At 36.9% G+C, this 22736-nt stretch overlaps 1 protein-coding gene across 6 annotated transcripts in view; it reads right to left on the reverse strand.

The window, feature by feature from the left end:
* The window catches only part of Ccdc138 (coiled-coil domain containing 138), a 151770-nt gene that overhangs the window by 36292 nt on the left and 92742 nt on the right, over positions 1–22736 (reverse strand). For all 6 annotated transcript variants that reach the window (XM_045148509.1, XM_045148511.1, XM_045148508.1 and 3 more), the window contains one exon: positions 21778–21894. In XM_045148509.1, the coding sequence (XP_045004444.1) occupies positions 21778–21894 (117 nt within the window). The remainder of the gene's footprint in view (positions 1–21777; positions 21895–22736) is intronic.

Genomic DNA, 22736 nt, shown 5'->3' on the forward strand with positions numbered 1-22736 from the left:
GAAACCCTGTCTTTAAACCCCTGTAAACCAGATGCATAGGGTGATGCATGCAAATGGAGTTCATTTGCAGTGGCTGGAGGCCCTGGTGCACCAATTCTCTCTCTCTCTCTACCTATTTCTCTGTCTGTCACTCACATAAATAAATAAACAAAAATAAACAACAAAAAACATGAAAATTCTGGGTTGTCTCATGGAATAAACTGAAACAAGAAAATGGACAAAATAGAAATAATGGCATAGACTGAGTATATCTGAGATCACACAGAATCTAGTGGTATTTCATAACTGCTAAGAATAAAATGAAATTAAAAACAAAAAGCCAGGCATGGTGCCACATGCCTTTAATCCCAGTGCCTGGGAGGCAGAGGGAGGAGGACTGCCATTAGTTCAAGGCCACCCTGAAACTACATATGGAATTCCAGGTCAGCCTGGGTTAGAGTGAAAAGATACCTCAAAAAAACCCAAAATAATAATAATAATAAATAAAAATAAAATAATAAAATAAAATGAAGTCATTGCAACCTGATGAGGACAAGAAAGCTTGAAAGCCAGACTCTAATTTAATGTCCCTCCCCTTTTTTGTTTGTTCAAGGTAGGGTATCACTCTCACCCAGACTGACCTGAAACTCATTCTGTAGCTCCAGGTTGGCCTCAAATTCATAGTGATCCTCCTACTCAGCCTCCCAAATACTAAAATTAAAGGTCTACACCGCCACATTTCCTTTTTAAGTGACCCAATTTTAACCTTTGTCAATGACTTTTATAATGATTTATTCTATTGCATGGGGATTATAAATAACATCTCAGTATTGATATTGCCATGTAGAAAATAAGTTTTAGCTTTTGAATTTGTACACAGAAAACTAGAATAGCCATAGTGAGATCTTGAAGTATCAAAAACCAAATGAAGCCAGGCGTGGTGGCACACACCTTTAATCCCAGCACTCGGGAGGCAGAGATAGGAGGATTGCCAGGAGTTCGAGGCCACCCTGAGACTACATAGCGAATTCCACAACAGCCTGAGTGAGAGTGAGACCCTACCTTGCAAAACCAAAAACCAAAAACAAACAAACAAACAAAAAACACCAAATGAGGGGCTGGAGATATGGCTTAGTGGTTAAGGCATTTGCCAGCAAAGACAAAGGACCCAGGTTCAATTCTCCAGAACCTACATATGCCAGATGCACAAGGGGCACATGCATCTGGAGTTCATTTCCAGTGGCTGGAGGTCCTGGTGTGTCCATTCTCTCTGTGTTTGCCTTTCTTCTCTCTCTCTCTCTCTCTCTCCCCTTGCAAATAAAATAAAATAAAATAAAATGATCATGTGGTGAATGACACAACTAGTGCAATCTAAGTTAAATGCATTGTCAATCAGATTTTAACATCATTAGGGAAGAGTCAAACATGAATTTTTTTTGTTTTTTTGTTTTTTCGAGATAGGGTCTCACTCTAGCCTAGGCTGACCTGGAATTCACTCTGTATTCTCAGGGTGGCCTCGAACTCATGGTGATCCTCCTACCTCTGCCTCCCAAGTGCTGGGATTAAAGGCATGCGCCACCACGCCCGGCTCAAACATGAATTTTAAAGCCTTGGTTTAAAATGATAACAGAAAATTCAAAATTCTGTGATAATTATGTTAAAATGGAAGAGTGATCTGGGGAATGGCTCAGCAGTTAAAACTGCTTGCTTGGGACTTTCGGGTAAGATGGCAGCATAGGAGCCATGCCAAGCCAGCCTAGGAAGGGATTTAAGCAAAACCACAGCAAAACACACTCTTCTTCCCAACGGTGAAGGAGTATAGGTTATTCTTAGACACAGCCAAGAAGCAGGAGAAACCAAGATCACCCAGAAAGGAAGAACACAGCCAGAATCTCACTGAGGCCCTTGCGGCCCCCCATCCACTCCAAGCGGGCAGCAACAGCAGAGACCAAACAAGGGGATGTTTTTTCAACCTCATCAGCCTCCTTGCAAAGTTAAAATATCTGAAGGACAGCTGAGATCAACTAAGGAGCTACTGAAACAGATACAGGAGGGACTACATGAGCAACTTCAGGGTTTCTGCACTTTCCCATCCCCAAATCATCAGTACCCGAACCTCCAGTATTCAGGCCCTGGTGGCAGTGCATCCAGCACATCTGACCAAAACTGCAGCTCCACAACAAAACACGGAAGGATAGAGGTGGGCACTCAGCATTGATGAGATTGGAAGCCACCCGAAAAGGTAATAAGCCTGACTGACAAAAAAGAAAAAAACAGGTACATAGACTTACACTGGAAGAACTAATCTCTCTTTCCATGTCAGGGCAGCGCATGGGTTGCAAATTCTTGGTTGGCTTTACCATTTTCAAATAAACTAAATTTGGGGATTGAATATTGTTGCCTTTGATGCTTTCAGATTCATAGGGCCTTTGTCTTTTGCTTCTGTCATTATTGGGGGCAGGGTCTGATCCAGATCCAGGCTGACCTGGAGCCAAATACAGAACAGAAATCTCTACCTCCCAGCTGACAAGATTAAGGGTGTAGAACAACACACACCCAAAGGGATTTGGGCTTTATAAGACTACCTGTTTTAATCCCCACAACTGCATACTCTGTACTAGTTTTTACTGAATGTGTATATTGCTCAGTTGAAGTGTAGAATCTGCCAGTAAATTGTTCCACACAGTCCACTAGAATACTTGTGTAGTGAGCAAACTCAACACCAAGGATTATGTCTGTGGATGGATTGGGGTATAATAGCTACACCTGGCACCTAAATTCCTGTCCTGAAAGTATATAAAGGTGGATTGCCACATCTAAGAACACTGCAGATAAGTAGAAAACCCAAGCATCAAACCAATTCAGGATTCAAAATTCAGTACATTATAATACAAGAAACGCAAAGAATCAAGACAATACAATCCCACCAAAAATTATAAATCTATCAAAAATTATCACCAATGAGACTTTTTTAGATAAAATGCCTGAAAAGATTTCAAAATAAATAATTGTATCTATACTCCAAGAAATCAAACAAGAAATAAAAGGAGTCAAAGCAGAAAACAAAGGAATTAAAGAAGAAAACAAATTCCTGAAAAAGAACACAGAAAACCAGTTTAATGAAATAAGGAGGTCATTAGAAGACATGAGTAAAGAAACAGAAATACTGAAGAAAAACCAGACCGAAATTCTAGTTCTGAAGAACACCATCAGTCAAATAAAAAACAATGTAGAAAGCCTCACCAGTAGAATGGATGAGGAGAGAAGAGAATATCTAAACTAGAAGAGCAGGAGCAGACCTAATACAATCCAACAAACAAAAAGTCAAACTAATTAGAAAGTATGAGTGGGAATTTCAAGATATCAAAACACTGTGAAAAGATCAAACATAAGAGGAGAAGTACTGCAATCAAGAGCCTTAGTAGATCAAAATCATAGAAGAATCTTAGGGTGAAAGGTTGGAAGACGGTGTTGCAAGCAAATGGGCCTAGAAAACAAGCAGGGGTTGCTATCCTAATACCTGACAAGGTAGACTTTAGTCCAACATTAGTCAAGAAAGATAAGGAAGGTCACTTTATATTGATTAAGGGCACACCCCTTCAGAAGGGCATTATAATCCTCTAAACATATATGCACCTAACATGGGGACGCCCAAATTCATCAAACAAATGCTATTAGAACTAAGGTTACAGATAACACTAAACACAGTGGTGGTGGATGACTTTAACACCCCGCTCTCATCAATTGACAGGTCATCCCGGGAAAAAATAAACAGAGAGGCATCTGGACTAAATGAGGTCATAGAAGGAATGGACCTAACAGATATATACAGGACATTTCATCCAAAGGCTGCAGAACATACATTATTTTCAGCAGCATATGGAACATTCTCTAAAATAGACCATATATTAGTACATAAAGCAAATCTGAACAAATTCAGGAAAATTGAAATAATTCTTTGCATTCTATCTGACCACAATGGAATTAAACTACAAATCAGTAGCAAGAAAGGCTATAGAACATACACAAAATCATGGAAACTAAACATTACACTACTAAATGATGAATGGGTCAATAAAGAAATCAAGAAGGAAATCAAAAAAACTTATAGAGTCAAACGAAAATGAGAACACAACATATCAAAATCTGTGGAACACAATGAAGGCAGTTCTAAGAGGTAAATTTACAGCTTTAAGTGCCTATATTAAGAAATTAGAAAGGTCGCAAGTAAACGACCTAATGCTTCGCCTTAAAGCCTTGGAAAAAGAAGAACAAGGCAAACCAAAAATCAGTAGATGGGAAGAAATAATAAAGATTAGCGCAGAAATTAATAAAATAGAAACAAACAAACAAACAAAACAATCCAAAGAATTAATGAAACAAAGAGTTGGTTCTATGAAAGGATAAACAAGATTGACAAACCCTTAGCAAATCTGACCAAAAGAAAGAGATAAGAGACACAAATTAATAAAATCAGAGATGAAAAAGGTAACATCACAAGAGATTCCAGAGAAATTCAAAAAATCATAGGGACATACTATAAAAGCATATACTCCACAAAGTATGAAAATCTGAAAGAAATAGATGATTTCCTTGCTTTATATGACCTACTTAAATTAAATCAAAATGAGATTAATCACTTAAATAGACCTATAATAAACATGGAGATCCGAACAGTTATCAATAATCTCCCAACTAAAAAAAGCCCAGGCCCAGATGGATTCACTGCTGAATTTTACCAGACTTTTAAGGAAGAGCTAACACCATTGCTTCTTAAGCTTTTCCAGGAAATAGAAAAAGAAGGAATTCTACCAAACTCCTTCTATGAGGCCAGCATCACCCTGATACCAAAACCAGGCAAAGATAGAACAAAAAAAGAAAATTACAGACCAATCTCCCTCATGAACATAGATGCAAAAATACTCAACAAAATATTGGCAAACAGAATACAAGAGTATATCAAAAAGATCATTCACCCTGACCAAGTAGGCTTTATCCCAGAGATGCAGGGATGGTTCAACATATGCAAATCTATAAATGTAATACATTATATAAATGGGTTGAAGGACAAAAATCACATGATGATCTCATTGGACACAGAGAAAGCATTTGACAAAATCCAACATCCCTTCATGATAAAAGTCCTACAGAGACTGGGAATAGAAGGAACATATCTCAATATAATAAAAGCTATTTATGACAAGCCTACAGCTAACATATTACTAAATGGGGAAAAACGGGAAGCTTTTCCACTAAAATCAGGAAGAAGACAAGGGTGTCCACTGTACCCACTTTTATTTAATACAGTTCTGGAAGTCTTAGCCATAGCAATAAGGCAAGATACACACATAAAAGTGATACAAATTGGAAAGGAAGAGATCAAGGTATCATTATTTGCAGATGACATGATTCTATACATAAAGGACCCAAAAGACTCTACTAGCAAACTGTTAGAGCTGATCAAAACCTACAGCCATGAAGCAGGATACAAAATAAATACACAGAAATCAGTAGCCGTCATATATGCTAACAACAAACACAGAGGATGAAATCAGAGAATCACTCCCATTCACAATTGCATCAAAAATATAAAGTACAAGCCGGGCGTGGTGGCGCACGCCTTTAATCCCAGCACTCGGGAGGCAGAGGTAGGAGGATTGCCATGAGTTCAAGGCCACCCTGAGATGACAGAGTTAATTCCAGGTCAGCCTGGACCAGAGTGAGACCCTACCTCGAAAAACCAAATAATAATAATAATAATAATAATAATAATAATAAAGTACCTTGGAATAAACCTAATCAAGGAAGAAAAGAATCTCTACAATGAGAACTTTAAAACACTCAAGGGAGAAATTGCAAAAGACACTAGAAAGTGGAGAAACATCCCTTGTACCTGGATCAGAAGAATCAATATTGTGAAAATGGAAATCTTACCAAAAGCAATCTACACACTTAATGTGCAATCCCTATCAAAATTCCAAAAGCATTCTTCATTGAAATAGAAAAAATAATCCAAAAATTCATTTGGAATCACAAAACACCTCGATATCTAAAATAATACTGAGCAACAAAAATAAGGCTGGTGGTATCACCATACCTGATTTTAACCTATACCACAGAGCCACAGTACCAAAAACAGCATGGTACTGGCACAAAAACAGATATGTAGATCAGTGGAACAGAATAGAGGACCCAGATGTAAGCCCAAGTAGCTATAGTCACCTGATATTTGATAAAAATGTCAAAAATACTCATTGGAGAAAAGACAGCCTCTTCAGTAAATGGTGCTCGAAAACTGGATATATATCTGCAGAAGGATGAAAATAGATTCTTCTCTCTTGCCATGTACAACATTTAAGTCCAAATGGACTAAAGACCTTAACATCAGACCTAAAACTCTGAAGCTGCTAGAGGAAAAAGTAGGATAAACCCTTCCACATATTGGTCTTGGCAAGACTTTCTGAATACAACCCCAATAGCTTAATCAAACCACAGATTAATCATTGGGACCTCATGAAATTACAAAGATTTTGCACTGCAAAGGACTCAGTGAAAAAAGCAAAGAGGCAACCTACAGAATGTGAAAAAATCTTCGCCAGCTATATATCTGATAGAGGATTAATATCTAGGATATACAAAGAACTCAAAAAGTTAAATAATAAGGAAGTGAACAAGCCAATCAAAAAATGGGCTATGGAGCTAAATAGAGCATTCTCATAGGAAGAAATACGAATGGCATATAAGGATCTAAAAAAATGTTCTACGTCACTAGTTCAGGGAAATGCATATTATAACTACATTGAGATTCCATCTCACCCCTGTCAGATTTGCTACCATCATGAAAACAAATGATCATAAATGTTGGCTGGGATGTGGAAAAAGAGGAACCCTTCCACACTGCTGGTGGGAATGCAATCTGGTCCAGCCATTGTGGAAATCAGTGTGGAGGTTCCTAAAACAGCTAAAGATTGATCTACCATATGACCCAGCTATAGCACTCCTAGGCATATATCTGAAGGACTCATCTCATTTCCTTAGAAGTATGTGCTCAACCATGTTTATTGCTGCTCAATTTATAATAGCTGGGAAATGGAACCAGCCTAGATGTCCCTCAACTGATGAGTGGATAATGAACATGTGGCACATTTATACAATGGAGTTCTATTCAGCGGTAAAGAAAAATGAAGTTATTATATTTGCAGAAAAATGGATGGATCTGGAAAGGATTATACTAAGTGAGGTAACCCAGGCCCAGAAAGCCAAGCGACTCATGTTCTCCCTCATATATGGATCCTAGCTACAGATAATTGGGCTTCTGCGTGGGAATGAAAATACTTAGTAGCAGAGGTCAGTAAGTTAAAAAGGAGATATAAAAGGAAGAGAACAGAAGGGAGGAGGGTACTTAATAGGTTAATATTGTATATATGTAAGTACAGTGATTGAGATAGCGAGGTAATATGATGGAGAATGGAATTTCAAAGGGGAAAGTGTGGGGGGAAGGGAAGGGTTTTCCATGGGATATTTTTTTATCATCATGGAAAATACTAATAAAAATTAAAACAAAAAAAAAGAAACATGAAAAAAAATAACAATAAATAAATTTAAAAAGTCATAGAAGAAAAATTCCCCCAAACTGGGAAAGAAATGCCAATGCATATATAAAAAACTTTTAGAACACCAAACAGATAAAACCTGGAAAGAACCTCTCCTCACCATGTTATAATTAACCTACTAAACACACAAATGAAAGAAAATATACTGAAAGCATGTAGAGAGAAAAAGCAAGTCACCTACAGAGGCAAGCACATCAGATACACCAGATTACTCAATACAAATTTTAAAAGCCAGAAGGGCTTGGAATGATATATTCCAAGTTCACATACCTTTCAATAATATCTCTTATTATCAACGGCCTCAATGCCCCAACCAAAAGACACAGGCTTAGAGACTGGATTAAAAGGCAGGATCTGGCCATTTGTTGGTCCAGGAAACTCATCTCTTAATAAAAAATAGACAATGATTTAGTGTGAAAGGATGGAAAATGGTATTTCAAGCAAGAGGGCCTAGGAAACAAGCAGGGGTGGCTATTCTACTATTTGACAGCATATACTTCAAACTAACATTAGCAAGGAAAGATAAAGAAGGTCACTTTATACTGATTAAAGGAATACTCCAACAGGAGGACATTACAATCCTAAACATATATGAACCTAACATGGGAGCTCCTAATTTCATAAAAAAAAAAAAAACACTATTAGACTTAAGGTCACAGATAACACCAAACACAATTGTAGTGGGTGACTTAAATAGCCCACTCCCATTAATTGACAGGAAAACAAGCACAAAATAAACAGACATCTGTATTAAATGATGTCATGGAACAGATGGACCTAACAAATATCTACCAAACATATCATCCAAATGCTGCAGAATATATATTTTTCTCAGTAGCACATGGAATATTCTCTAAAATAGACCACATATTAGGACACAAAGCAAATGTCAACACATACAGGAAAAATTAAATAATCACTCATACTCTATCTAACCAAAGCAGGATTAAAATACATATCAGCAACATGAAAAACTACAGACCATACAGAAATTCATGGAGACTAAACAGTACATTTTGAATAATAAATGGGTCATTGAAGAAATCAAAAAGAAGCCAGGCGTGGTGGCACACGCCTTTAATCCCAGCACTCGGGAGGCAGAGGTAGGAGGATCGCCATGAGTTCGAGGCCACCCTGAGACTACAGAGTTAATTCCAGGTCAGCCTGAACCAGACTGAGACCCTACCTCAACAAACAAACAACAACAACAACAAAAAAATTGAAAACAAAAAGAAATAAAAAAGGAATCAAAAAATTCACAGAATCAAATGATAATAATATAACATTCCAAAACCTTTTGGACATAAGGAAGTCAGCCATAAGTTGGAAATTTATAGCTCCAAGTGCCTATATTAAGAAATTAGAGAGTTCACAAATAAACAATTTAATGCTTCACCTTAAGGTCTTGGAAAAATAAGAAAAAGGCAAACCACAGTAGATGGGACAAAATAATAAAGATTAGGGCAGAAATTATTGAAATAGAAACAAAGGAATAAAAAAACAAAGAATCAATGAAACAAAGAGTTGGTTCTTTGAAAGAATAAAGAAGATGACAAACCCTTAGCAAGTCTGACCAGAAGAAAGAGAGAAAAGACAAAAATTAATAAAATTAGAGATGAAACAGGCACCATTACAACAGATACCAAAGAAATACAGAAAATTATAAGGACACACTTTAAGAATATATATGCATCTAAATTCAAAAATCTATAAGAAATGGATTATTTCCTTAATTCATATGACCTACCCAAATTAAATAAAGATGAGATAAACCATTTAAATAGACCTATAACAATTAGAAAGAGCCAAGCAGTAATAAAAATTCTCCCAACTAAAAAAAAGCCCAAGCCTAGATGGATTCACTTGTGAATTTTACCACATCTTCATGGAAGAACTAACACCACTGTTTCTCAAACTTTTCAATAAAATAGAAAACAAAGGGAATTCTACTGAACTCCTATGAAGCCAGCATCACCACGATACCAAAAACAGACAAAGAACAAAAAAAAAAAAGAAAGAAGGAAGGAAGGAAGGAAGGAAGGAAGGAAATAAATAAATAAATAAATAAATAAATAAATAAATAAATAGATTGTTAGGCATGGTGAGGTATGCCTCTAATCCCAGCACTTAGGAAGATTCCAGGTCAGCCTGAGCTAGAGTGAGACCCTACCACAAAAAAGAAAAAAAAAAAAAATCAGAAAAACAGGAAGGAAAGAAGGGAGGGAGGGAAAGAAACAGAAATAAAGAGAGAGAAAAAAAGAGAAAATTACAGACCAATCTCCCTCATGAACATACATGCAAAAATTCTGAACAAAATATTGGCAAAAAGAATACAAGAATATATCAACAAGATTATTCACCCCGACCAAGTTGGCTTTATGCCAGGGATACAGGGATGGTCCAACATAGGTAAGTCAATAAATGTAATACATATTATAAATGGAATGAAGGACAAAAAAAAAAAATCACATATCACTTCAATAGATGCAGAAAAGGCATTTGATAAAATCTAACATCCCTTCATGGTAAAAGCATTACAGAAAATTGGACTAGAAGGAACATATCTCAACATAATAAAATCTATTTATGACAAACCTGCAGCCAATGTAATACTAAATGGAGAAAAACTTGAAGCTTTTCACTAAGTTCAGGAATAAGAAAAGGGTGCCCACTGTCCCCACTTTTACTTAATATAGTACTAGAAGTCTTAGCTATAGCAATAAGGCAAGAGATATCATAAAAGGGATACAAATTGGAAAGGAAGAGATCAAATTGTCCATATTTGCAGATGATATTATTCCATATATAAAGGACCCTAAAGACTCTATTAGTAATCTGTTAGCAACGATAAACACTTTTACAATGTGGCAGGATACAAACTAAAAACATGCAGAAATCAGTAGCTTTCCTATATATTAACAACAAACATGTGGAGCATGAAATCAGGGAATCTCTCCCATTCACAACTGCTTCAAAAAAAATACAGTACCTTGGAATAAACTTAACCAAGGAAGTGAAGGAGCTTTACAATGAGAACTTTAAAACACTCAAGCAAGAAGTTGCAGAAGACACAAAGAAATGGAAAGACATCCCATGACCTTGCATTGGGAGAATAAATACTGTGAACATGTCAATCTTATCAAAAGCAATCTACACATTTAATGCAATCCCCATTAAAATTCCAATGGCATTCAACACAGAAATAGAAAAAAAAATCCTAAAATGCATTTGGAAGCACAAAAAACCCCTCAAATAACCAAAACAATTTTGAGCAACAAAAATAAGGCTGGTGTTATCACCATACCCAGTTTGAAACTGTATTACAAAGACATAGTAACAAAAACAGCATGTTATTGGCACAATGACAGGCATGTAGATCAACAGAATAGAATAGAGGATCCAGATGTTAATCTAGGCAGCAAAAGCCATCTAATTTTTGACAAAAATGTGAAAAATTTTAACTGGAGAAAAGACAGCCTCTCTAACAAGTAGTGCTGGGAAAACTAGATATCTGCTTGTAGAAGGATGAAAATAGATCCTTGTCTTTTTCCATGCACAAGAACCAAATCCAAGTGCATCAGGGACCTTAACATCAGACCGGAAACTCTGAAATTGCTAGAGGAAAAAGTAGAGGGACCCCTTCAACATATTGGCATAGGTAATGACTTTCTGAATATAATCCCTATTGCTCAGAATATAAGACCATTAATCAACTAGTGGGATCTCATGAAAAAAAAGCTTTTACAAAGCTTTTGTACAGCAAAGGACATAGTGAATAGAGCAAAGAGACAATCTACAGAATGGGAGAAAATCTTTGCCAGTACACATCTGACTAGAGGAATAATATCCAGAATACAAAAAGAACTCAAAAATAACAGAACAATAAGAAATCAATCAACCCAATTAAAAAATGGGCTATATGGGCTGGGTGATGGGATAGCAGTTAAGGAGCTTGCCAGCAATGCTAAAAGACGCAGGTTCGATTCCCCAGGGCCCAAGTAAACCAGACGCATAAGGTGGTGCATGGGTCTGGAGTTCATTTGCAGTGGCTGGAGACCCTGGTGCACCATTCTCTCTCTCTCCCTCTTTCTCATACTCTGCCTATTTCCCCATCTCTCACTTGCTCTCACTCTCTTCAAAAATAGTAATATTGGAAAATGCAGATTAAAAATACATTGAGATTCCATCTTACTCCTGTCAGATTGGCTACCATCATGAAAACAAATGATCATAAATATTTGTGGGGGATGTGGAAAAAGAGGAACGCTTCTACACTGCTGGTGGGAATGCAATCTGGTCCACCCATTGTGGAAATCAGTGTGGAGGTTCCTAAAACAGCTAAAGATTGATCTACCATATGACGCAGCTATAGCACTCCTAGGCATATATCTGAAGGACTCATCTCATTTCCTTAGAAGTACGTGCTCAACCATGTTTATTGCTGCTCAATTCATAATAGCTGGGAAATGGAACCAGCCTAGATGTCCCTCAACTGATGAGTGGATAATGAAGATGTGGCACATTTACACAATGGAGTTCTACTCAGAGGTAAAGAAAAATGAAGTTATGAAATTTGCAGAAAAATGGATGGACCTGGAAAGGATTATACTAAATGAGGTAACCCAGGCCCAGAAAGCCAAGCGCCACATGTTCTCCCTCATATGTGGATCCTAGCTACAGATGATTGGGCTTCTGCGTGAGAATGAAAATACTTAGTAGCAGAGGCCAGTAATTTAAAAAGGAGATATAAAGGGAAGAGAAAGAAAGGGAGGAGGGTACTTAATAGGTTGGTATTGTGTAAGTACAATGATTGAGATGGGGAGGTAATATGATGGAGAATGGAATTTCAAGGGGGAAAGTGCAGGTTGGGGGGAGCGAGGGTATTACCATGGAATATTTTTTATAATCATGGAAAATGTTAATAAAAATTGTGAAAAGAAAAAAATTATAAAAAATAGTAATCTTTTTAAATACTGGTAAGAGTAAGAAATTTTGCTTTTGGTTTTTAATAATTATGCCACTTTTACAATAGAAAAATAAACTATTTTTTTAAAAATATGTATAGGAATACTATCTAATAAAACAAGAAAAAACAAAAAAAATATTTTCTTGTCTGAGACTGGCAACATTCCTATGTACAGTTATTCTGTTGATTAACCCTCAACTATTTATATAGCACATAAGAAACTTAAAAATTACAATAATGTAATCTTCCAGACACAAAATGACCTGTGTGTTCATTGACCTTGCAGTGCCTGACACTATCTACACAAGACCTTCACAATAGAAGGAAAAGATGATGACATCAAAATAAAAGACTAATAGAAAAGGGGAGGGAATGATGGAGGAGGGATTTGAGAGGGGGATAGTAGGGGTGGGGAGGGAATTATTATGGATTATTGTCTATAATTATGGAAGCTGTCAATAAAAAGTTTACAGAATGGTCTGGAAGCTGGGTGTCGTGGCACATGCCTTTAAACCCAGCACTTGGGAGGCAGAGGTAGGAGATTCACCATGAGTTTAAGGTCACCCTGAGACAAATTAGCCTGGAATAAAGCAAGACCTTATCTTGTAAAAACAACAACAATAAAATTTTACTTTTGTATTTGTTCAGACTTCACCTAGGGACACTAAAATAAATCTAGACTCAAAATGTCCAGGTCAGTCTGAAATCTCCCACAATAACACCACCAAAATGATAATACATTAAATAATTAAAGTATAATAATAATACCTGCCAATACTAGTATGAAAATATTAGAATTATGTGACAAAGAATTTGAAGCAACCTTTATAAAATGTGTCTTAATTACTTTTTGGAAAATTATATTAAAATGATAGAAAAGTCTCCCCTAACTAAAAAAAGTATGAAAGAACCAACTGCAAATTTCAGTAGGAAAATATAATAAAAAGGCCCAGTAGCAGAATGGAAGGAATAGAAAAAAAGAATCAGCTATTGGAAAAAAGAAACAACAGAAAACCAAGTTGAATAACCAAAACAAACAAATAAATAAATAATCCAACAACAATAGAACTTCAAGGAAATGGTAAGCTATAAGAAATGCAGGTAAGGCTGACAAAAATGCTTGAAAAATAATGACTAAAAACTTTCCAGATTTGGGGCTGGAGAGATGGTTCAGCAGTTAAAGGTGCTTACTTTCAAAGCCTGATGGCCCAGGTTCAATTTCCCAGTACCCACTTAAAGCCAGATCCACAAAGTGGTGCATGTGTATGGAGTAACTTGGCAATAGAAGCTTCTTTAACCAGAGAAGCTTCTTTAGCCAGAAGTGAGATTAGCATTAATATGTGAGTATGAACATTAAGTGTAGTGCATTCAGGACAATTTGGTGAGAGTAATATATGCACAAGAGCAGGCTTTATAACCATAAGGCTCATGACCTCCCCTGCCATAGGCTTCTGATCAGGTTTTCAGTACCAGGTATGTATTCCCTCCCATAGAGCAGGCCTTCAGTCTAATTAGAGAGCAGTTGGTTTCCCCCAGAGCCAACATGCCACTATTGCACTAGTTTAGTCATTTGGCAGGTCTGGCCAATCTTGAGGCTTCCAGTATCCACTATTTTCACTATTGATGACTTCTGTCTGCCATAAGGCTGCATACAGTGCAGCTTTTTCCAGCTTTCAGTTGGCTGGGCTACGGGAAGAAGGTTTTCTACTCAGCATCAGCTTGATTTCTCAGTCAGTTTGCCGCTCAGGCATGTGAAGTCTTCAACAATAGGGTCTTACTATTTATTTTTTATGGGAAGCCAAGGGCCTTGGCAATAGCCTGTAATGTTTTGGAGGCAACAGGGACCTCCCTGGCCAACAACTCACTGGAAGGTATCCCATCCCTGGCACTGAAAATGTTCTAGTAACAAACTATGGCATCCAGATGCGCTATTATTCAAGAAAGTAGATTTTCATATGTCTTATTCAGAATATCTTGAATTTTGATTGGCCCTCCCCTACTTTCCTTTATACAATCTCTTCCCTTGACCTCGCTTAGGCCTTTCCCCTCCCTGTGATCTGTTCTTTTACTTACATATATACAATACCATCCCCTAAAGTCCTTCCCTCTCCTCCTTCCCATATAGCCCTTTTCTAGCTTATGGGCCTCTGCTACTGACTTTTGGTTCCAGCTCACACACAAGTCTATACATTTGTAGCTAGGATTCACATATGAAACAGAACATGATACGTTTGGCTTTCTGGCCCTGGGTTACTTCACTTAGTATAATCCTTTTCAGATCCATCCATTTCCCAGCAAATTTCGTAATTTCATTTTTCTTTACGCTGAATAGAACTGCATTGTGTAAATTACCACATCTTTATTATCCATTCATCTGTGGATGGACATCTTGGCTGGTTCTATTTCCTAGCTGTTGTGAATTGAGCAGCAATAAACATGGTTATGCAAGTATCTCTAAGGTAGTGAGTCATTAGGATATATGGCTAGGAGTACTATAGCTGGATCATGTGGTTAAGTCTATTTTTAGCTGCCTCAAGAACCTCCACACAGCTTTCCATAATGGTATACCAGATTACATTACCACGAACAGTGTAGAAGGGTCTCCCTTTTAAGGCATCCTTGCCAACATTTATTGCTATTTGTTTTCTTGATGATAGCCATTCTGACAGAAGAGAGATGGAATCTCAACGTAGGTTTAATTTTCATTTCCTTGATGGCTAACTAAAGATGTAAAACAACTTTTTAGATGTTTACATGCCATCTGTGATGAGAACTCTCTATTTAGTTCTATAGCCCATTTTTTAATTGGGTTGTTTGATTTCTTACTGTTGTTTTCTGAGTTTTATATATTCTGGATATTAATCCCATCAGATACATAGCTGGCAAACATTTTCTCCCATTCTGTAGGTTGTCTCTTTGCTCTATTCACAGTGTCCTTTGTTATACAGAAGCCTTGTAATTTCATGAGCTCCCAGTGGTTGATTACTGGCTTTATTTTCCTGTGCAACTGGGGTTATATTTAGAAAGTCATTACTTATGCCAATATGTTGAAGGGTTTCCCCCACCTTTTCCTTGAGTAATTTCAGAATTTCAGGTCTGAGATTAAAGTCCCTGATCCACTTGGATTGATTCTTATCCATGGAAAAATACAAGGATTAATTTTCATCTTTCTACATCTAGATAAATTTCCCCACACTTGTTGAAGAGGCTGTCTTTCCTCCAATGAGTATTTTTGGCATTTTTGTCAAAAATCAGAGGGCTGTAGCTGCCTGGATTAACATCTGAGTCCTCTATTCTGTTCCATTTATCTACATGTCTGTCTTGTGCCAATACCAATGCTGTTTTGGTACGATGGCTTTGTAATATAGCTTAAAATTGAGTATGATTATATCACCAGCCTTATTTTTGTTGCTCAAAGTTGTTTTGGCTATTCAAGGTTTTTTGTGCTTCCAAATGAGTTTTAGGATTGGTTTTTCTATTTCTGTGAAGAATGCCACTGGGATTTCTGTCTATTTATTTTGTATCCTGCTACATTACTAAAAGTGATTATCAGCTCTAACAGTTTGCTGGTAGAGTTTTTAGGACCTTTTATATACAGAATCATATCATCTGCAAGTAAGGACAATTTGATCTCTTCCTTTCCAATTTATATCCCTTTTATGAGTGTCTCTTGCCTTATTGCTATAGCTAAGTCTTTTGGTACTCTATTAAATAAAAGTAGGGACAGTGGGCACCCTTGACTTGTTCCTGAACTCAGTGGAAAAGCTTCAAGTTTTTTTCCATTTAGTATTATGCTGGCTGTAGGTTTGTCATAAATAGATTTTATTATGTTGAGATATGTTCCTTCTATACCCAGTTTCTGTAATACTTCTACCATGAAAGGATGTTGGATTTTGTTGAATGCCTTTTCTGCATCTATTGAGATGATCATGTGATTTTTGTGCTTCAGACCATTTGTATGATGTATTACATTTATCCATTTATCAATTTGAACCATCCCTGCATCGCTGGGATAAAGCCAACTTGGTTGGGGTGAATAATCTTTTTGATATATTCTTGTATTCTGTTTACCAATATTTTCTTGAGAATTTTTACATCTATGTTCATGAGGGAGATCGGTCTGTAATTTTCTCTCTTTCTTTCTCTCTGTTCCTTTTTTCTTTCTTTCTTTCTGATTTTCTTTTTTTGTGCTGTCTTTGTGTGGTTTTGGTATGAGGGTGATGCTGGCTTCATAGAAGGAGTTTGGTAGAATTCCTTCCTTTTCTATTTTATGGAAAAGTTTGAGAAGCAACGGTGTTAGTTCTTCCATTAAGTTATGGTAAAATCCACCAGTGAATCTGTCTTGGCCTGGACTTGTTTTAGTTGGGAGACTTTTTATAACTGCTTGGATCTCTATACTCATTATAGAATGTCTATTTAAATGGTTTATGTCATGTTGATTTAATTTTGGCAGGTCATATGAATCAAGGAAATCATATATTTCTTTCAGATTTTCAAACTTAGAGGCATATATATTCTTAAAGTATGTCCTTATAATTTTATGAACTTCTTTCGTATCTGTTGTAATGGTCCTTTTTTCATCTCTAATCCTATTAACTTTTTTTCTCCTCTTTCTTCTGGTCAAATATGCTAAGGGTTTATCAATCTTGTTTCTTCTTTCAAAAAACCAACTCTTTGTTTCATTGATTTTTTTCTGATTGTTTTTTTTGGTTTCTATTTCATTGATTTTTGCTCTAACCTTTATTATTTCTTCTCATCTACTGAGTTTTGGTTTGCCTTGTTCTTCTTTTTCTAAGGCCTTATGGTGAATTGTTTATTTGTGAACTTTCTAATTCCGTAATACAAGCACTTAGAGCTCTAAATTTTCCTCTTAGGACTGCCTTCATTATGCGCCAAAAGTTTTGGTATGTTGCATTGTCATTATCATTTGATTCTATGAATTTATTGATTTCTTTTTTGATTTCTTCAATGACACATTGATCATTCAATAGTGTTCTGTTTAGTCTCCATGAGTTTCTGTATGCTCTGTAACTTTTCTTGTAGCTGTTTTGCAGTTTAATCCCATTATGGTCAGATAGGGTACAAGGTATTATTTCAATTTTCCTGTAATTGTTGAGATTTGCTTTGTGTCCTAATATATGGTCTATTTTAGAGAATACTCCGTGTGCTGCTTCGAAAAATGTATATTCTTCAGCTTTTGGGTAGAATGTTCTGTAGATACCTGTTAGGTTCATTTGTTCCATGACATCATTAAATTCAGATGACTATTTATTGTTTTTCTGGGATGACCTGCCAATTGATGTGAATGGGGTATTGAAGTCACCCACTACAACTGTGTTTGGTGCTATCTGTGACCTTAAGTCTAATATTTGTTTGTGTTTTTTTTTTTTTTTTGATGAAACTGGAAGCCCCCACGTTAGGTGCATGTATGCTTATGATTATAATGTCTTCCTGTTGGAATGTTCCTTTAATCAGTATAAAATGACCTTCTTTATCTTTCCTCACTAATGTTGGTTTGAAGTCTATCCTGTCAGATACTAGGAGCAACCCCTGCTTGTTTCCTAGGCCCTCTTGCTTGAAATACCATTTTCCATCCTTTCACCCCAAGACAGTGTCTATCTTTTATTGAGAGATGAGTTTCCTGGAGGCAACAAATGGCAGGATCCTGACTTTTAATCCAGTCTGCAAGCCTGTGTCTTTTGGATGGTGCATTGAGGACACTGACATTAAGAGTTATTATTGAAAGGTATGTATTTATTCTTGCCAGTCTTGTTTTGTAGTGTTTCCTGTTTTCCCTTTACTTGTTTGTTTTAATTGTTATTTGAGTGTGTGTTTTTTTTCCTGTTTCCTCCTCTGGGTGTTTTGCTTTCTCTTCAGTATGCAGAGTTCCTTCAAATATTTTCCTTAGAGCTGGTTTAGTTGTCATAAATTCCTTTGGTCTGCTTTTGTTGTGGAATGTCCTTATTTCTTCATCAATTTGGATAGATAGATTTGCAGTATAAAGTAATCTTGGTTGACAGTTATTACCTTTCAGAACTTGGAACATACCATTCTAAGCCCTTCTGGCTTTTAAGAGTTTGTGTTGAGTAATCTGCTGTTATTTTGATGGGCTTGCCTTTGTAGGTGATTTGCTTTTTCTAACGGCTTTCAATATATTTTCTTGGGTTTGTGTGTTTAGTAATTTAATCTTAACACAGAGAGGAGAGGTTCATTCCAGGTTTTGTCTGTTTGGTGTTCTAAAGGATTCTTTTATGTGCATTGCCACTTATTTCCCAATTTGGGGAAAATTTTCTTCTATGATTTTGTTGAAAACACCTACTAAGCCTCTGGATTGAAATTCTTCTCTATTATACCCTGATTTCTTATGTTTGATCTTTTCATAGTGTCCTGAGCCGGGATATAGGGGCAAGAAGGAGGAAAATTATGGTACCAACACATGATGGAAAAGTAGCTACACATGGTGACAGCACTTGGGAGGCTAAGGCAGGACTGTGAGTTCTTGACCAGCCTTGGATACACAGTAAAGACTCTCAAAACTCCCCTCCTCAAGTTAAAAAAAAAAAAAGTAAAAGGGGTTGGAGAGATGACTTAGTGGTTAAGGTGCTTGCCTGCAAAGCCTGAGGACCCATGTTCTACTCTCCAGATCCCATGTTAGCCAGATGCACAAAGGTGAGGCAAGTGCAAGGTCTCACATGTCCACTTGGTGGCACAAGCATCTGGCGTTCAATTGCAATGGCTGAGGGCCTAGTGTGCTACTTCTGTCTCCCTCTCCCCCTCCCTCCCTCCCTCCCTCCCTCTCTCTCTCTCTCTTTCTCTCTCTCTCTAAAAATAAAAAAAGTCACAAATTAAATTTTCACCTCAGTAATCTAGAAAAGGGAGAACAAAATAATCTCAAGAAATTAAAAAAAAAATAGAAGAATTCAATGAAATTAAAAAGAGAAAAATAGAGAAACACATGAGTTTTTTTTTGAAAGATCAATAAAAACAAAAAAAAAAATTTTTAGGAAAAAATAGAGGGCTGGAGAGATGGCTCAGTGATTAAGATACTTGTCCGCAAAGCCCAAGGACCTGGGTTTGACTCTCAGTCAGTATCCATGTAAAGACAGTGGTGCATGCATTTGGAGTTTGTTCATATGTGGTGGCTAGAGGCTCTAGCATGCCCATTCTCTCTCTAACAGCCTCTTTCACTCTCTCAAATAAATAAATATTTTAATTAAAAAACATTCTTATTTATTTGATAGAGAAAGAGGCAGAGAGGATGGGTGGGGGGAAGAAGGAGAAAATGGGCACTTCAGAGGCTCCAGTGACCAAAAATAAACTCCAGATATATGCACAATCTTGTGCATCTGGCTTACTTGGGTCCTACGGAACTGAATCTTGGTTCTTTGGCTTTACAGGCAAGCACCTTAACTGCTAAGCCATGTCTCTAGCCCATAAATAAATTTTTGTGTTTTTTTTTTAAAGACAAGGTAAAATATAAAACTCCCCACAAATCCCCATGTCAAGAATGTAGTAGAGGGCTAGGGAGATGGCTCATTAGTGAAAGGTACTTGCTTGTAAAGCCTGTTGGTCTGGGTTCAGTTCCTCAGTATTTATGCAAATTCAGATCACAAAAAGTGGCCCATGCTTCCTGGCATTCATTAGCAGTCTGGCAGTATATGTGTGTATGCACATGCATACACATACATGTAAATTAATTAATTAATTTAAAATATTTTAAATAATGTAATAGGGGTTTGGGAGATGCTCAGTGGTGAATGGTGTTTGCTTGTAAAGCTTTCAGTGCAGATTTAATTTCCCCAGTACCCATGTAAACACAGATGTACAAAGTGGTATATGTATCTGGAGTTCATTTGCTGCAGCAAGAGGTCCTGGCATGCCCATTCTCCCCTTCCCAACTCTGGTAACAAATAAAAGTATTTAAAATAATTAAAAAGAATGTAATGCACTTATCCATATAGACATTGACACACAAAAGGTTAAGGAAACACTAGGAAAATGCATTAGAAAACTGTCATAATTGGTGTTAGACAGGTACCTATGCTATGACTTTGTTTTCAATCATTTTATCTTTATATTTCAAGTAGTATATACATAATTTGATGGAGAAAATGCTTTCGTTCCTCAAAAAACAAATATAAAATCATGGATGGAGAGATTGCTTAGTGGTTAAGTGCTTGCCTGTAAAGCCTAAGGACTCCAGTTCGAGGCTCGATTCTCCAGGAGCCACATTAGCCAGATGCACAAGGGGGTGCACATGTCTGGAGTTCGTTTGCAGTGTCTGGAAGCCCTGGTGTGCCCATTCTCTCTCTATATATATCTGCCTCTTTCTCTGTCTGTCATTCTCAAATAAATAAATAAATAAAATAAAACCATTAAAAATATAAATATCTGTAAATACAGCATTCACCTGAATTTTATACAGAAAAATATACAACAATGATGAAAGAAATCATATCTCTAGGGCTGGAGAGATGGCTTAGTGGTTAAGCACTTGCCTGTGATGCCTAAGAACTAATGTTCTTGTCTCCAGGTCCCACATAACAGATGTACAGTGACACAAGTGCACAATCATGTGCACAAGAGGGCACATGTGTCTGGAGTTTCTTGACAGTGGCTGAAAACTCTGCTGCACCATTCTGTCTCTCACACACATAAAAATAATAATGCATTACAACAACAACAAAAAGAAATCAAGCCAGATATGGTGGTGCATGTCTTTAATCCCAGCACTTGGGAGACAGAGGTAGGAGGATCACTGTGAGTTTGAGGCCACCCTGAGACCACAGAGTGAATTCTAGGTCAGCCTGAGCTAGAGTGAGATCCTACCTCGAAAGAAAAAAAAAAAAATCAAATCTATAAAGGAATACAGAGATGGTTATGCACATGAATTGGAAGACTCAACACACAAGACATAAATTCTTCTCAAACTGATATACAGGTTTAGTATAATTCCTAAAAAATCCCAGGAGATTATTCTCAATAAAACAGAGTACACATGATAGATACATATATACCACATAAAAATAAAAAATATAAACATGTATGGTGACAGACACCTGTAATCCTAGTACTTGAGAGGTTGTGGCAGCATTTTGAGTTTAAGGCCAGAACTGGCTACATTGTAAAGACTCTCAAACCTCCCCTCCTTGAGATTAAAAAAAAAAAAAGTAGCACTAAATGGAATATTACTTGAAATATATGCAATAAGTCACTTACTTGTGTTCCAGCATCTAGCTGCCTTAGGGACCAATATATAAACTTTACAAAAGGCTCATGAAGTTTGACATTCACAAATGGCATCCACTGTAGCTGCTCTGTCATCAAAGGCAAAAGCTAAAAATGAAATGATGGGGAACAAAGATAAAGCATATTTAAATATCTTGACCAATTACCACAATTTCTCATAAATCTTTGCTTTAGAACCATACACAGTACCACCTGGAAGTAGAAAGTCCTAAGATGGACATTTATAGGCTAAATGCCTACATTACAAAAATAGGGAGCTCTCAAATAAATAACTACATTGTGACTCTAGTCAAAATGATAACCAGGGCCAGGTGGGGTGGTGAACACCATTAATTCCAGCACACAGGAGGCAGCAGTAGTGAAGAACAGCTGTGAGTTCAAGGCCACCCCAACTACTTAGTGAATTCCAGGTTAGTCTGGGCTAGAGCGAAACCCCACCATGAAAAACTACAACAACAACAAATGATAATCAGCAAAAATTCAAAGACAACAAACACTGGCAAGGATGTGGGAAAAGATCAATCTTCATCTACTGCTTGTGGGAGTACAAACTTGTACAGCCACTGTGGAAATCAGTTTAGAGTCTCCTTAAAAATCTGAAAATAGCCAGGCGTGGTGGTACACACCTTTAATCCCAGCACTTGGGAGACAGAGGTAGGAGGATTGCTTTGAGTTCGAGGCCACCCTGAGACTCCATAGTGAATTCCAGGTCATCCTGGGCTACAGTGAGACCATACCTCGAAAAACCATAAAAAAAAAACAAAAACCCAAACCTACCATTTGATCCAGCTATACCATTCCTGGGCATATACCCTCAAGACTTGACCCTTCTACAGTTATTTGCTCAGCAATGTTTGCTCCTATTCTGTTCACAATAGCTAGTTCGAAACAGGCCAGTTACCTATCAATTTATAAACAAATAATGAAGA

Source organism: Jaculus jaculus, chromosome 4 (genome assembly GCF_020740685.1).
Source record: "Jaculus jaculus isolate mJacJac1 chromosome 4, mJacJac1.mat.Y.cur, whole genome shotgun sequence".
Lineage (NCBI taxonomy): Eukaryota > Metazoa > Chordata > Mammalia > Rodentia > Dipodidae > Jaculus > Jaculus jaculus.